The 13,956-nt window shown below is 30.3% G+C and overlaps 2 protein-coding genes across 4 annotated transcripts; both read left to right on the forward strand.

The window, feature by feature from the left end:
* LOC101204586 lies at positions 1 to 4,231 on the forward strand. 3 transcript variants are annotated; one of them, XM_004134570.3, is made up of 5 exons: positions 1 to 360; positions 553 to 667; positions 784 to 876; positions 1,714 to 1,914; positions 3,434 to 4,231. In XM_004134570.3, exons 1-5 carry the CDS (start codon positions 44 to 46, stop codon positions 3,662 to 3,664), a joined length of 957 nt encoding a protein of 318 aa, XP_004134618.1. In that variant the 5' UTR covers positions 1 to 43; the 3' UTR covers positions 3,665 to 4,231. The 3 variants fall into 3 exon arrangements, with proteins under 3 accessions (XP_004134618.1, XP_031743810.1, XP_031743809.1); XM_031887950.1 differs by lacking the exon at positions 3,434 to 4,231 and adding an exon at positions 2,016 to 2,521; XM_031887949.1 differs by lacking the exon at positions 784 to 876.
* Positions 4,232 to 7,196: 2,965 nt separating this feature from the next.
* On the forward strand, positions 7,197 to 9,198 carry LOC101211565 (protein TIFY 5A). Its single transcript, XM_004134600.3, has 2 exons — positions 7,197 to 7,576; positions 8,733 to 9,198. The coding sequence occupies exons 1-2, from the start codon at positions 7,376 to 7,378 to the stop codon at positions 8,928 to 8,930; spliced, it is 399 nt and encodes a 132-aa protein (XP_004134648.2). The 5' UTR covers positions 7,197 to 7,375; the 3' UTR covers positions 8,931 to 9,198.
* The last annotated feature ends 4,758 nt before the right edge of the window (positions 9,199 to 13,956 follow it).

Here is a 13,956-nt window from a genome sequence, read left to right on the forward strand (position 1 = left end):
AAAAAAGAGAAAACAGTTGGTGGAGGAAAAGAGTGGGAAAAGAATGGAAGCGATCTATCTTATAGGGTCCATTCTCACTACCTTCTTCACCTCTCTTATTCTCTCCCTTACCCTCCCCTTCCGATGCTTTCTCCGTCGTTTCTTCTTCAGCACCACCCCCACCCCCGTTTCCGGAATTGGGTCAGATTCCGTCACATTGTACCAAGGTATTGTTTGGCACCACCGTAGGCGTCCTGTCCACCATTCTTTCAACTACTCTGTTCGCTATGCCCTAATTGACCTTGACCTCTCCCCTTCTCCTCCATCTGGTCATCTCTCAGCTGATCAAGCTCGCCGAGTTGCTTCTACCTCTGGACCTGTGTAATTTCTTCATTTCTCTCTTCTTATTATTAACTCAGCTCATACTCATACTCATACTCTATTGTTTTCTCCTTTAAATATCTTTATGTACTCTACTCTACTCTACTCTACTCTACTCTACTGTAATAATTTGTTGAAGCTTCATTTCTTGTGTTTTTTGAGTACTTGTGATGGCGTTCGTGTTACTTTCAGATTTCTTCTTACCATTCCAGCTAGTGTGGGATATGAACAAAATCCGTTGAGTTTGTATTACTGCTATCAAACGGATCAGGACTCTGCACAACACCTGGAAAAGTGCATAGCTGAGGTTCTTTAATTTTTTGGTGTTGCTGATTTTTTTTTTTTAATAGTATAAGCATTAAGTCATGTTTGATATCGGGGTGAAGAAATTGAACCCAAAAGATTCCTGTGTTTTCTTGTTAGGTAACAAATACGCCATGGGGTGAGAGAGTTACATTTGTTTTCAACCCGAGTTCTGATTTAGTAGCTAAGCCGTTGCATGTCAGTCCTTTTATGGTAAGTCTTGCCAATAGTAGCTAATAGTTATTGTCTTTGATGGATGTTATTTTCGATTTGATTACACGTGAAATTAGCTTTTTAGATTCCTTATTTTCTTATTTCTTGATGCAAATCCTAGCAGCCAATGGTTTGATTTTCCTAGTTGGTCTTAACACAGCTGCTATTAATAATTAGATTGAAATCTGGAGTGGATCATTTCCAGTTAGAAAAATCTTTCTCTAGGTAATGAAAAGTTATATCTGATTTATTATTGAAAGGATCTATTTCGTTTCAACAATTAAAGAGAAATAGGAGGTTATTACAGGATGAATAAACAATACTGAAACGTTAGGAGTGGATGCTTGATCATAAGTACCCTGTGCTGCTATCAGAACGCAGTTTAAGTGCTAACAAAATAATGACATTTTTCATCTACCTGGTACATCATATTTATATCAATATGCACCCTAGAAGAATTGACCATTCTTCGTATCATGGTTTTTCAGTCTTGAAGTGAAGAGAGAATTTTAAATACATTCTTTATTTTATAAGGGTGGATGGGTGAAGATTCTTTAGGATATGGAGCAAATCTTAGTTTTCTGAATTGGTGATTCTGCGCCTAATTCTATGTTTGGTATTGTGTCTCATTTAAAGATTCTATGCTCCGGAGAATTATTGAAATTATCGCTATTTTTGTTTTTGATAAATTTGATGTTCAAATGGAACCATAGGCATTTTCTTCTACATGCTATTGTCCTAATCTTCATTCTCCATCACTGCCATTGAATTAGTTTGCTGTAACCTTTCTTATTATCACATGTTTATATTGTTAACCATTTTTCGTAACAATTTCAGGACATGCTTGGGAATTGGAGTATCAAATCAAGTGCTCCCGGTGATTATTTACATGTTACAATCTCAGTTCAGCACCCTGAACTTGGCGACTACTTTTCTGCCACTTTGAAACTTAAAAGAGTGTCCCCATCGTTTGGATCTGATCACTCAAGTTTCTTTTACTTGATGCCGCATAAAGTTGCAATATGGATATATTGGCATGTAAGTAGAATTTTTGTTACTTTTGAATTGGTTATCAGTTGTCTTCAACACCTTTCTTTCTAAGTCTTAATCCAAATCAAGTGAACATCTCTCTTATGCAGAACCAGTTGATTAAATGGCTATCATTCCACCTTTTATCGTGAATAAAACATACCCATACCAATGCACAAGGAATAGTTAGTTGCAAAAGAAGAATAGCTACAAAATGATCTCCAAACAAAGTACCAAGAAGAATAATGAAAATTTGCCAATGATGAGTTCCACCACCCTTTATCTATTGCAGTAAATCCATTAATTTTCTTTCGGCCACAAAACCCATGATGATATTTTGATGGGATCGTCGACATTTCTTTGAAGTGTCTTTCAATTTTTTATTCTTAGCTGAGAAATCAAGGATGTATTAAACGTTGAAGGTAGGAAACAATAGGATATTTTGTTTGTAGTCTCTTCATTTTATTAGTTCTTCAAGAAGACGCACCAACCAGCAAGAGAACTTACTCTTTACCTTTCCAACTAAAAGAGCAGGAGTTTTTATTGCCAGTTAACCTTGGAAATAGTGATTTGACTGAAAATTCAACTATAACATATTCACCTCTTTTTTATCTAACCCCTCTCAGTTACTGACAAGGAATATCTTCTATTATACCCGTGATTATTAATTGTTCTGCCGAGGGATACAATAGCTCTGTTTATTTACTTCTCTTGTAGACCCACTCCTCTTTATCATTCCTATACCAACTTGAAATTACTCGGTCAATTAAAACTCTTCAAATCCACTTGGCTATCATCAACTTTAGATTTCTCTTCCAATATTATTATCTGTACTTAAAGTTATAACTTTGCCGGTTGAAGGAAGAAAAACACTGCTAAATTTGATCAAATGGCTAAACCCTTTCCACAATCTTGCCACAGATCGGAAATCATTCTAACCATATCTTTCACTGTCTCATAATCCGAGCTAACACTCTCTCCTTGGTAGAGCTTCCAATCTAGGCCATCTCTTACATCTATTAATAGGAAAACAAAGAAAATGGAGTTTCAAACCTTCTTGAAACAAGAAGATCCTTTTAGCCTTCCCTGTAAGAACGACCAAGAATCTTGTGAGTGAAAATCCAACCTATGTAATTTTTCTCCTTTCCTCCACCACCCCCACCTTTTACGACTTGAAAACAATATGATTTATTGATCGACAGAATCCTGCCAATATCTCATCTCAGGACCATGTTATTTTATATGGCTGATTGGCGTATATTTTGCACTATATGATCCATACATTTCTTTTCATGTCTGCCAAGTTCTGAAAGAATAGTAGTGTGCTTGAAGTTTCACTTTTTAATCCTTGTGAGACTAGGGTAGATCACTTTAAGGTAAGACAAGTAGAAATCAGAATCTTAAGTGTGTAAAATTGACGAAGGATCTACTCTGTTGAAATTATATGTATAGATCGGAGTCCTAATCCTACGTCAGTACTTGATTGCTCTTCTTCTTGATTATCTCTTTCGCCTGTTTGTGTCACCAGGCTTTCAAGCTATGGTGGAAAGGTGTCCAATTTCTTCAACATCCAAGGTATACTAACCCTTCATACAAGGCAGATGCTACAATCCGGGATCAACAACTTCAATGCTGCAAGAGGATTGGATCGAGCCAAAATAATCAAGTATCAGAAATCGAGAACAAAGTAGATCGTAATGACAGAATGAACGGAAATCGCAAGTTCACTTGGACAAATGCTAAGTGGCCTTGGTCTTAATACTCTTGCAGATGAAGAGATTTCTTCGAATGGCAGAAAGCAAGCAGATGAAGAGATCAAAATACCAAAATTCCAATTTATCCATTCATAGTAGTTCGTTGTACAACAAATAAGAACCGTCACCTCAATCACCTCATAAAACGAACAAAAAAGGGCAAATCAGAACTCAAAACACATTCACCCTAAAATGAAAGATTGGCCAAAACCAAACCTAATGCTCCTAAATCGGTCAAACTCTTCTCCCCGTGGTGGCGTTCCCTTCCCATCTCTATCTCGATAGTAACACTTTGATTTACTATTTCTAGACATCTGTAAGTTTGTTTATCATAAATGAGTTGTTGTGATTTTGGAAATAGGGATTTGTTATGCTTTTGTGGGAAGAAAAATAGAGCAGAAATAAAACGAGGCAAGAATAAAGTACAGCAACAAAATGAAATAAATAAAATTCGGTGTAGGAAGCACGTGTAAAATTAGGGTTGGGCTTTATTTGGCCATTTTTTCTTTCTTTATGGGATGCCCTTTGTCTTTACCTTTATTTAACAACAAAGTCCCTACCTAATTGTTTCATTCATTATCTTATTCTTCTTTACCAAGTAGGCTTCAATTACATAAAACTAAAGTGCTTTCTTTTTATGGTAATTTTTGTACTCCATCTGTTTTCTTTTTCCTCTGCCATCCGTAAACGAAAATTCTAAAAATCAAATTATATCAAACAAAGTGGAGCCAATATTGTTCTCACTTAGTTTTCAACAAACTTCATCTCATTTCACATAAGTAACTTGTTTGTCAAGTTTATATATGTACGATTATTTTCCACTTGGTCACATTTTATCAACAACATTACAATTTAGGGATTAGATACAACAGTTTTTTTATATGAAGACCAAATATTTTAACTTTCATGATAAAATAAAACCAACGAAGTTGAAGTTAATAATTATTTTAAAATACTCAATTGAGTTGTTGCCTATTAGCTAAGAGTAAATCAAATTTTTAGCTCGAAAAAGTTGGGTATATCCCTTGTGTTAAATAAATCGTGTGAATTAGTAATCAATCCACGCATGATTTCATATAATGAATGAATAATAATTTATTTAAAATTGCTATTTTTTTTAATCCAAATCCCTTATTTTATGAGAATATCCCAAAAGAATCAAATAAATCGTTGACAGCTCAAAATCATTTTTCAGATACGATGAAGAAAATGATACTCGGTTCCTTTGCAAAAATATATATAGAGAGAGAAGTAGATTTAAACAATTAGATAATAGATTATTTGTTTCTGGTGGGGTTTGCTTTTTTAGCATTATATCCTAATTAAATTTAATTATTTTAGAACATGAGATAATGGTTCCATTGTTCTCTTCCCTTTTTGTTTACAATCTACTTACCTAACTCTATTGGATACAAACTTTTTTTTAGTGAGATAGCAAAAGTTAATAATGCAAGAATTTCATACAAAACCAATAATGGTAAGAGTACATATTGTTTTTCAACCCAATATTTGAAACTTGAGAAAATTGAAATGTATATTTTTTGGACCTAAAGTAGGAAATTTAAGTGTGTTGCTTTTCATAATATAACCTAACAATAATTTTGGAGATGATAAAAGATGGTTTTTGAATACACACACACACCACTCCATTTATGTTAGTATCATTTCGTACCCTAAAATAAAATCATCATTCTATTTCCCTCTTTGATTTGATAGTGTTGTAAATATCTAACCAAGGCCTTGGGCCTCCCTCTCTCTCTCTCTCTCTCTCCCTCTCTCTCTATAAAAAATATCTTCATAGATAATCTAACTCCAAATACAGATATTTTGAGGAAAAAGATATTTACATAAGGGGTTAGAAATATATATGCACTCAAAAAATATTTACTGTCCTTTGAGTTTATTACCCAATCCTTCTTTCTGTACTTTTTTTCTCTCTTAAATTAGTGTACTTGGAATTGGAATTGGAATTGATTTGTAACGTTGATTTCAATATTATTGAAATTACATCATTCTTGGATTTAATTAGATTAAAATTGAAGTTAATATCTCATAATGTTAATTAAACTATAAAGAAAAAAGGAGCGAAGGAACAAAAAAGAAGTGTAATAATTGAGGAGTTGCGTAGATTGAATAATGTGGCTAAGTTTGTGCATTTATTTCTTTCTATAACCTTCATTCTATCTATATATATATATCATACTCACCACTTTCGTCTATCACATTCAACAGTTCTAGTATTATTTATAATGTGTCCAAAACAAATATGTGTTCAATTTTGTCGTCTCTCTTTTTATCGAACTTTACTTTAAACCTTCAATTGTATTAAAACATATCTTAAATTTTTAATAATCTACCGAATAATTGATAATTATAAATAATATACGTAGCCTAAAATTAGACCCAAACTCGGTTTTTCTATGTAATTGATTATTGAGGATTTATTGTTGGTTAATTGTTATCATACCTTAATTGATCAACCGTAATCGATACGAATCGTGGACTGAATTATATTCTTTTTAGCAATGGTCAACTACAAATTATAATAAAGCATTTTGTTGCATTTTTCGTTTTAAATATTTAGCTTATGGTTTTAAACAACAGGTTTGAGTATTCTACTTTTAAATAATTTATTGAGAATATACATTAAAGAAACGAAGTAACTGCAGAGAGAGACTATAAAGTAAGATTCTTTTATGAGGAAATTTAGAAAATGGAAAATATAAAATTAAGAGAAAAAATAATTAATCTGAGATATGTTTGAGAAAAAATATATATTTACCTAACTTAGAACTTTGAAATTGTATTCTTAAAAGGAAAAATAATGAAATTAATCAAATGGATATAGTAAGTTAGCTATGAATGGTTTTAATCTCCATATTGTCATTTTGGCTACCTAATTTTGTTAATGAGAATGAAGTTAATGTGGTTTGATATTAACTATTTGGTGTACGTATTAAGTGGTTGTAATTTTGATCTTTCAAAATTGACGTGTTCTTCAAAACATAGTTTCGGACTTAATCAAAACAAATGTCATATCATATAGTTTGATATGGAAATATTTAACAATTATTTAGATTATTTATCCTAAATTAGCTGAAAAAAGAGACTAGAAAAGGAGGAATTTGGGAAGAAGCAACTTTGAATTTTCATATTTATCATTTTGTCAAGGGAAAGAAAATGAAAGCTTGGTTTCTACAACTATGAAACAAAACCCACTTTATTAAGACTCTTTCACAACCCACATAAATTAATATATGTATGTATGTATGTATGTAAGTAAGTGATAATAATTATAATTATAATATTGATGAGCTATGGCATGCTTTAGTAACATTAAATAATTATTAAGTGGGAGAAAATGAGAAGAAGAAAGGGTAAAAAAAGGAAGTTGACGTGGAGAAGTGTAATTGGAGGAGAGGTAGTGGTGGCGGTGAGTTTGAGTTTCAAAAACAAAAAGCGGATATCATTTATAACGTGCATTATTTTATTTGCGTAAACGACACCGTTTCACCGCCCTTCTCTCCTTAAATACTCCACTCTTCTTTTTTTGAGTTTCTCACAAAAATCCATTTTTTTTCTTTTTCTTTTAAAAAATTAAGAAGAAAAAAAATTCCCCACTTTCTTTTTTCTCCATAACCACAAACAAACTTACTTCTCCAACCATTCCCATTTCTCCCATAACTCCTTTTTACTTAATTTGATTTCAACATCCCATGGAAGTAAATTCCACCTCTCTCAGAATGAGGCGAAACTGCAACTTGGAACTTCGTCTTTCTCCCACCCCCAACCCCAACCCCAACCCCGCCGCCGTCTCCGACCAGCCCTCCGCCACCGCTGACGACAGCCCTCAAAGCCAACAACTTACCATCTTCTACAACGGCCGGATCTGCGTCTGTGACGTTACCGAGCTCCAGGTAATTAATTAACCAAAGAACCAAATTTCTTCTTCTTAATTTTAATCTTTTTCGACGTGGCTTCATATGAGTGGATTATGTGGGTGCGAGGTGTGACAATCGTCTCTGACCGAGTTGTAGTTTGATAGTATATGCAAAGCGTGAAGTATTCATTCATGCGACACTCCGCGTGCTTGGGTTTCCTTCTCTGGAGCCGACACCGCGTTTTTGCTTTGATGACATGTCGTTTTCCCTTCCACCAAAACTCTCTCTACCCATTTCTTCCACTTTTTCTATAATAAAAAAGAAACAAATTAAACACGTTTTTTTTAAAAAAAATTTCTTCTTCATAATTCTTTAATTAATCTTGAGGTTATCCTTTAGTTAATATATTAGTAATTATCTAATTGTAAATGTTATTTTTTATTTTTTTAAAACTAAAAAATAATACCATAGATTCAGAAAAAAAAAAAAAAAAAAAGTAGTTCCGGATTAGTTACTATGCTAATAATCTGCATTATTTTAACCCCATAATTTCATGATAAGGATCATCTTCAATTATTTTGTTTTATTTCTATTATTGCATTTTGCATTATTTATAAACTTTTTTCTTCAGTTATAATTATTCAAAAAAAAAAAAAAAAGATTTTGATTTGTTATTTCAATAAATGAAAATTTGAGGGTTTCTTTGATTTTTTATTTTATTTTTCAAACCTAATTAGGGTAGATCTTAGTTTTTTTCCCTTCTGATTTTATCACTCTTTGTAAACATTTTTAAAGTTGTTTATAAATTTTGAAGACAATAAAAACAAGTTTAGGGTTTTTTTTTTTTTTTTCCTTCTAAATTTAAGTAAACAAATTTCTCGTTCCTAAAATGCATAATAACTTTAATTTCTACAGAGTACAACACTATTAATATTAAAGTTGAGATATTTAATGTTTAAAAACCTTGTTTTTCATGTATTTTTGATTCCATTTTTATTTAGTTTATGATTTGAAAGAAGAAGAAACATTAAAGAGTGCAATAAGAATTAAGTAACAGTTATGGAACATATTCCAATCATAATAAATTAAAAATGAGAATTGAGAAACCCCAGAGAAAGGATAGTGTAAAATATTAAGTTAATTTTACATGTGGAGTAATATATAGTGTTGTTTATGGATGAATATATTACAGGCAAGAGCAATTCTAAAGTTGGCTACTAGAGAAATGGAGGAAAATGGTTTGAGCGAAACACCATCACCGATGCTACAACAGTCGTCTCCACCACCACGAACCCCGACCACGCCGGGACTTTCCATGAAGAAATCACTCCAAAGATTTTTGCAGAAGAGAAAGCATAGGGTTCAAGCAACTTCTCCATACAACCATTGAAAGATATATATATTAAAATTAAGGCCATTGGGGGCTTAGATCATTAGATCGTGTGTTCTTAACTATTTTGATCCTTTTTTCTTTCTTTCATATATATAAATATATGATGTAAGAGGACATAAGAACACCTTGAGGCTTTGTAAATTACTATCGATCTCGTTTGTTTTTGTTAATTTAATTCTTCAACTTCAAATTTTACCTTTGTTCTTCACTTTAATTCATCTATACAAACTCATTTATAAAACTATAAATAGTATACCAATGTCAACATTTTCCATATTTATGATCTCTTTTATACTTATATCAAGGTGATGGTACTGAAAATATATTCGTTTATTTAACGTGTTTGTTTAACCTATCTTTCTATAGTAACATAGTGCTCCTTATTGATTAAAATCTTTCTTTTGATCCATAAAGTTTTTTTCTTTTCTTTTTTGTTTTCTACAATATCTTTAAAGAAGTGTATAATAGCAATATTCGGACCACCTATTGCATCATTTCATTTTCCATTAAATAAATTAATAAAGTGCATTGTTTAGAGTTAGATAGAGTTTAATCATACCTAATATAAATTCTATTCTAAGTCTTAATTCTCCACCATCTATTATTAAACTTTATGAAGAAAAGAAAAATAGTTGTTCAGTCAAAAGAGCTATCCATTTGATTAAATACACCAATTTGGTCCATAATTTATAAATTCATTTAACACATGTGTTTTCAAAGTTTATGAATTATTTGTTATTGTTGTTATTATTATTATTATTATTATTATTTAATTTCCAAATTCCTACTTCAATAATGAGTTAATGATAGTTGAACAATAAATTTATTAGGTTATTTGTATGAAACATGTTTTTGTTGATGTAACGATTTCAATTACGATCCAAGTTAAGTTCACTTTGTGATATTTCAATTAATAACTCTAAATTAAAATCATCACAAATCCATAGCATAAGACAACCATAGTTTTCCTATTTAATAGGAAGAGTTGATTTAAAATGAGAAAGGAATAAAGAACTAAGAATAAAATCTAAAAAATATCAAACACTTTATTCTGTCATTTATGCTATGACAGTTAATATCCTTAATTAATTGCTTTATCCTTTCATGATCTTTTCTTTCCTGTGCTGAATTTAATCAACCCTTTTTTGCTTAATCGATGAACACCTTACCCTAATTTAGTTTTAAATGAAATATATCAATCACTATCCGATTCACAGCAATGTGCTATGAAAATAATAATCCTAAAGTAAAAATTAGATATTTGAAAGGTTTGGAAGCGAAAATGAATACAATTCAATCATGTAAGTTCGAATTTTTCGACTACAGGAAAAAGGAAATTCTAAGGAATGGGACCCAGGATGAGACAAAAAGCATAGTGATAGCAATTGATATAAGTTGAAAGAAGAGAAAAATAGGTGCAGGAAAAGACATTAAGCATTATTATTATTAATAGTTACACAGAACGTTTATCTTACCAATTTCTCCCAATTCTTCTTCACTCCATCCCACATGTCATACTTCAAAGTCTCAATAAAGTCTAGATGACTATGAAGTTTATTTTTTTGCATTACACTCCCTGCTCAGCTTTTGACTTTGTATCAAATGAGTCCTTCAATTTTACAAAAGTTTGTATATATATATATACACAATAATGATATTCAATAATATTTATGTTAATTAAAATAGTTTTTTCTTTAAAATCCCTCAATTTTTCTTATAGATCTTCTGTAAACATTTTAAAGCTATCCTTTTAGAAATTGTCAAAAAAAGAAAAAGAAAAATAGTATATCTATTTATTTCTTTTTAATTGACGGATTGTTTTTAATATCGTATGTAAATTGGGTTCCTAGTAAGCTAACCATTTTTGTAATACTGAGGTTGGTGTTAATTGGTGAGGTTTGAGAGACAAAGTTTAGGTGGTAGCATTCTTCTAAAGCCAAAAAAAATAGTGATAATTTTGTTTTAATTCAATCATATATGTGGCATATAATTTTATAAGACGTCTCTTGAATTTGGCAAAAGAGAGAACTAAGAAAACAAAATAAAAATGGAAATAAAAGCACTGTTGTACTGAACAAACCTGTTTTGAAGATGTCAATGCCAATTGGTAATAAAATGATAGGAAAGTTCCAAGAAATTTCAATTGGTTAATTAAAGAAATAAGTTTCATGAGGGAATTGAGATTCATAAACTTGTAATGTTTTTATTGTTTATATATCATTTGAATGCAATTAAATAGGGATTAAGAGATTTGTGATTACACCCAAAGAGCACTACTTTTCAAATATTAAAAAAAAAAAAAAAAGGCAACGTATTCAAACCTCACTTGCCAATCTCCACACTTTTTATTTCTTAAAAAAAATGATTTTTCTGTATAAAAGGAAAAATAAAAAAATCCACTTACTCCTTATTGGTATTGTCAAATTCGATAATATTAATTAAAAGTTGACAATTTCATAAATCAGAATGACCATAAAATTCTTATTGGAAAGAAAGAAAAGAAAAGAAAAAAAAGCACTTTGTTAATTGAATTTGCTAATCTCCATGGGAAAATGCCAAATTGAAGATCTTGTAAAATGATACGACTTCTCATTCTTACTTTATTGACTTATTTATTAATTTCACACGTCTAATACTTTATTCAATTAATATATATATGTGTGTGTGTGTGTGTGTATGTATATCCTTCTTCCAAAGTCATATATAATGGCTGATTTTATTTGAAATTGGTTTGTTTAATTATAGGTAATCATTCCATTTAGAGTTAAATTGAACCAATTAAAAAAAGTGGGCTTTCAGTTTGCTTCCCCAAAAAATAGAAATTAGGTGAGCTAAATCCAAAATTTGTACTGTTTTTGCCTTTTTCTCATTCTCTTCAGGGGAAATTCGTCCTTTTTCTTTATTCTGTTTTCTCAAACGATTAAAATTATGGTATTGTTCAAATCAGGTAAAACTTATAAAATAAATCATTAATATATTCTTTCAATATGATAACATTATTATTATTAAATATATATATTATAAATATATATAAAAAAAAAAGAATATTGAGAGTTGATTGACGTAGGAATGATTGAAATAAAAAATAAAATAAAAAGGAAAGGAAAGGAAAGAGTAAAATATGGAAGAGGAAGAAACGGGTAAAATGTGTGAAGAAAAAAGTGGAGTGGGGCAGAACAGTATTTATTCAAAACTACGTGGGTCTTGGGGGGCAACAACTTTATTTGTTTTTGGCTTCTTTTTTAAATGGAAATAATTATGATTATTACTTTCCGCAACTTTCTTTTTTATAAATATTTTCAAGCTCTCAATCCCACTTTCTAAAGAAACCTAAAAATCTACAAATAACATACAAACTCCAAAATTAGGCTAAAGTTATGTTCAATTATCGAGAAAAATTGCATCAAATGACAACAACATTTACATATTATAAATATGATAAATAATTAGTGATATCTATAAAACGGTTATCAAAGAGTTATCAAAGAGCTATCAAAAGATTATCGACTCTTAAATTTGCTACTTTTGTAATTTTGAGAATGTAGTGACATTTGTCCTGTTATTATATTCTTTTTGTTATTTTTACTAGCATTCCTTAATTATTTTATTTTTAAAAGTAAGAAAAAAATTAATAGAATTTGTTTGAATGACTCTTGCAAAAATATTAAAAAAATTATGATAATAGAGTTTGTGTCATTACATTTTCTAAATTGGAAGAGTAACAAATTTAAAAGTTGATTACGTTATGGTTACCATATGATATCACTAATTTTTCCATACCCGCAGTATAAAAAAAAAAAAAAAGTGTTCTGAACTGTTTTTTTCTAAACGTTTTTGTCGTTTGAAGTAATTTTTCTTTGTTTTACTAAATGGATTGATTTATTTAATAACACATCTTTAACCTAAAGATTATTTGTTTATTTTTATTTTTTTAATCTTTAATTTTCTACGAAGATTTTCCGAGTTTCCACAAGCATTAACGAATACTACTTTTCTTTATTCTTTTTATTACAATAATGAATATCTACCACGTTGCAATTTTTATTTACTTAAAATAAAATAAACACTTTTTTTTTTTCCTTCTTGTAGACCATACTTTGTAAAAAGTTATTTTTGAATTTCGACAACAAAAAATACATTCATCATTTTCTTGGACCAACAATTATTGAAAAAAAAAAAAAGCTTAAAACATTGAAGAAAAACGTGTGGAAAATGAAAGAAAAATAAATATATAAAGTGATTTTCCGTACAGTACTTTTTCCAGAATTACTTGGAGAGAATTGAGGAAACAGCTTTATATTCTCCAATATCGATATTATGTCTCCTGCCTCATTCTCTTAATCTTTCTTATACCTAAATAAATTTTGTTTGAACAATTAGATATGACTTATAAAATCAAACTTTGAGTGCACTAACTCTTGAGAGATATGTCATAGGTCTAGCAATGTTTGTTTATAGTTTTGTTATATAGGATGATTCTCGTGAAGAAAGTCTTTCTAATTAAATTCCAATAGGAATTTGCCCCCACATGCTTTTTGGTGCTCTACTGCTTCAATTTTGATCTCATCAACATCCTTTTCAAATTTTTAATTTTATGTATATTTGGAGCTTTGAGTTGTCTCCATTTTGGGGCTCCACATTCATCTTCTAATTAATACTACGATACATTAGTTTGTGTCTCCATTCTTTAATTCAACCTATTGATTTTATTGACCTCGTTTTTTATATGATCTCTATCATGTATTTGATTATTAATGCCTATGTCTGTTCATGTGTGTGACATCTGATATAGAGTTGGACTGAAAATAGGCATAAAATGGTTTGATTAAGATTATGATTAACTGCGTCAAGATGTGATCCTCTCGATTAATCACGACATTATTTAAAGGAATATAATTTCTATCAAGTTGAAAGAATGAAAACATAACATTTACATCAACACAAAGTTGGCCACACAAAAAATGTTGCTTTCCTTTTCGACCGTTAGTGTGGACTATTTAAGTTGTTTGGAAAGAAATAGTTG

This window comes from Cucumis sativus, chromosome 6 (genome assembly GCF_000004075.3).
Source record: "Cucumis sativus cultivar 9930 chromosome 6, Cucumber_9930_V3, whole genome shotgun sequence".
NCBI lineage: Eukaryota > Viridiplantae > Streptophyta > Magnoliopsida > Cucurbitales > Cucurbitaceae > Cucumis > Cucumis sativus.

Bases quoted from the DNA above. Each gene is read 5' to 3' on its own strand.
- LOC101204586 (XM_004134570.3), top strand. From the start codon at position 44: ATGGAAGCGATCTATCTTATAGGGTCCATTCTCACTACCTTCTTCACC. The intron at 361-552 runs GTAATTTCTTCA...TGTTACTTTCAG, and splicing joins GCTTCTACCTCTGGACCTGT to ATTTCTTCTTACCATTCCAG. The intron at 668-783 runs GTTCTTTAATTT...TTTTCTTGTTAG, and splicing joins TGGAAAAGTGCATAGCTGAG to GTAACAAATACGCCATGGGG.
- LOC101211565 (XM_004134600.3), top strand. From the start codon at position 7,376: ATGGAAGTAAATTCCACCTCTCTCAGAATGAGGCGAAACTGCAACTTG. The intron at 7,577-8,732 runs GTAATTAATTAA...AATATATTACAG, and splicing joins GTGACGTTACCGAGCTCCAG to GCAAGAGCAATTCTAAAGTT.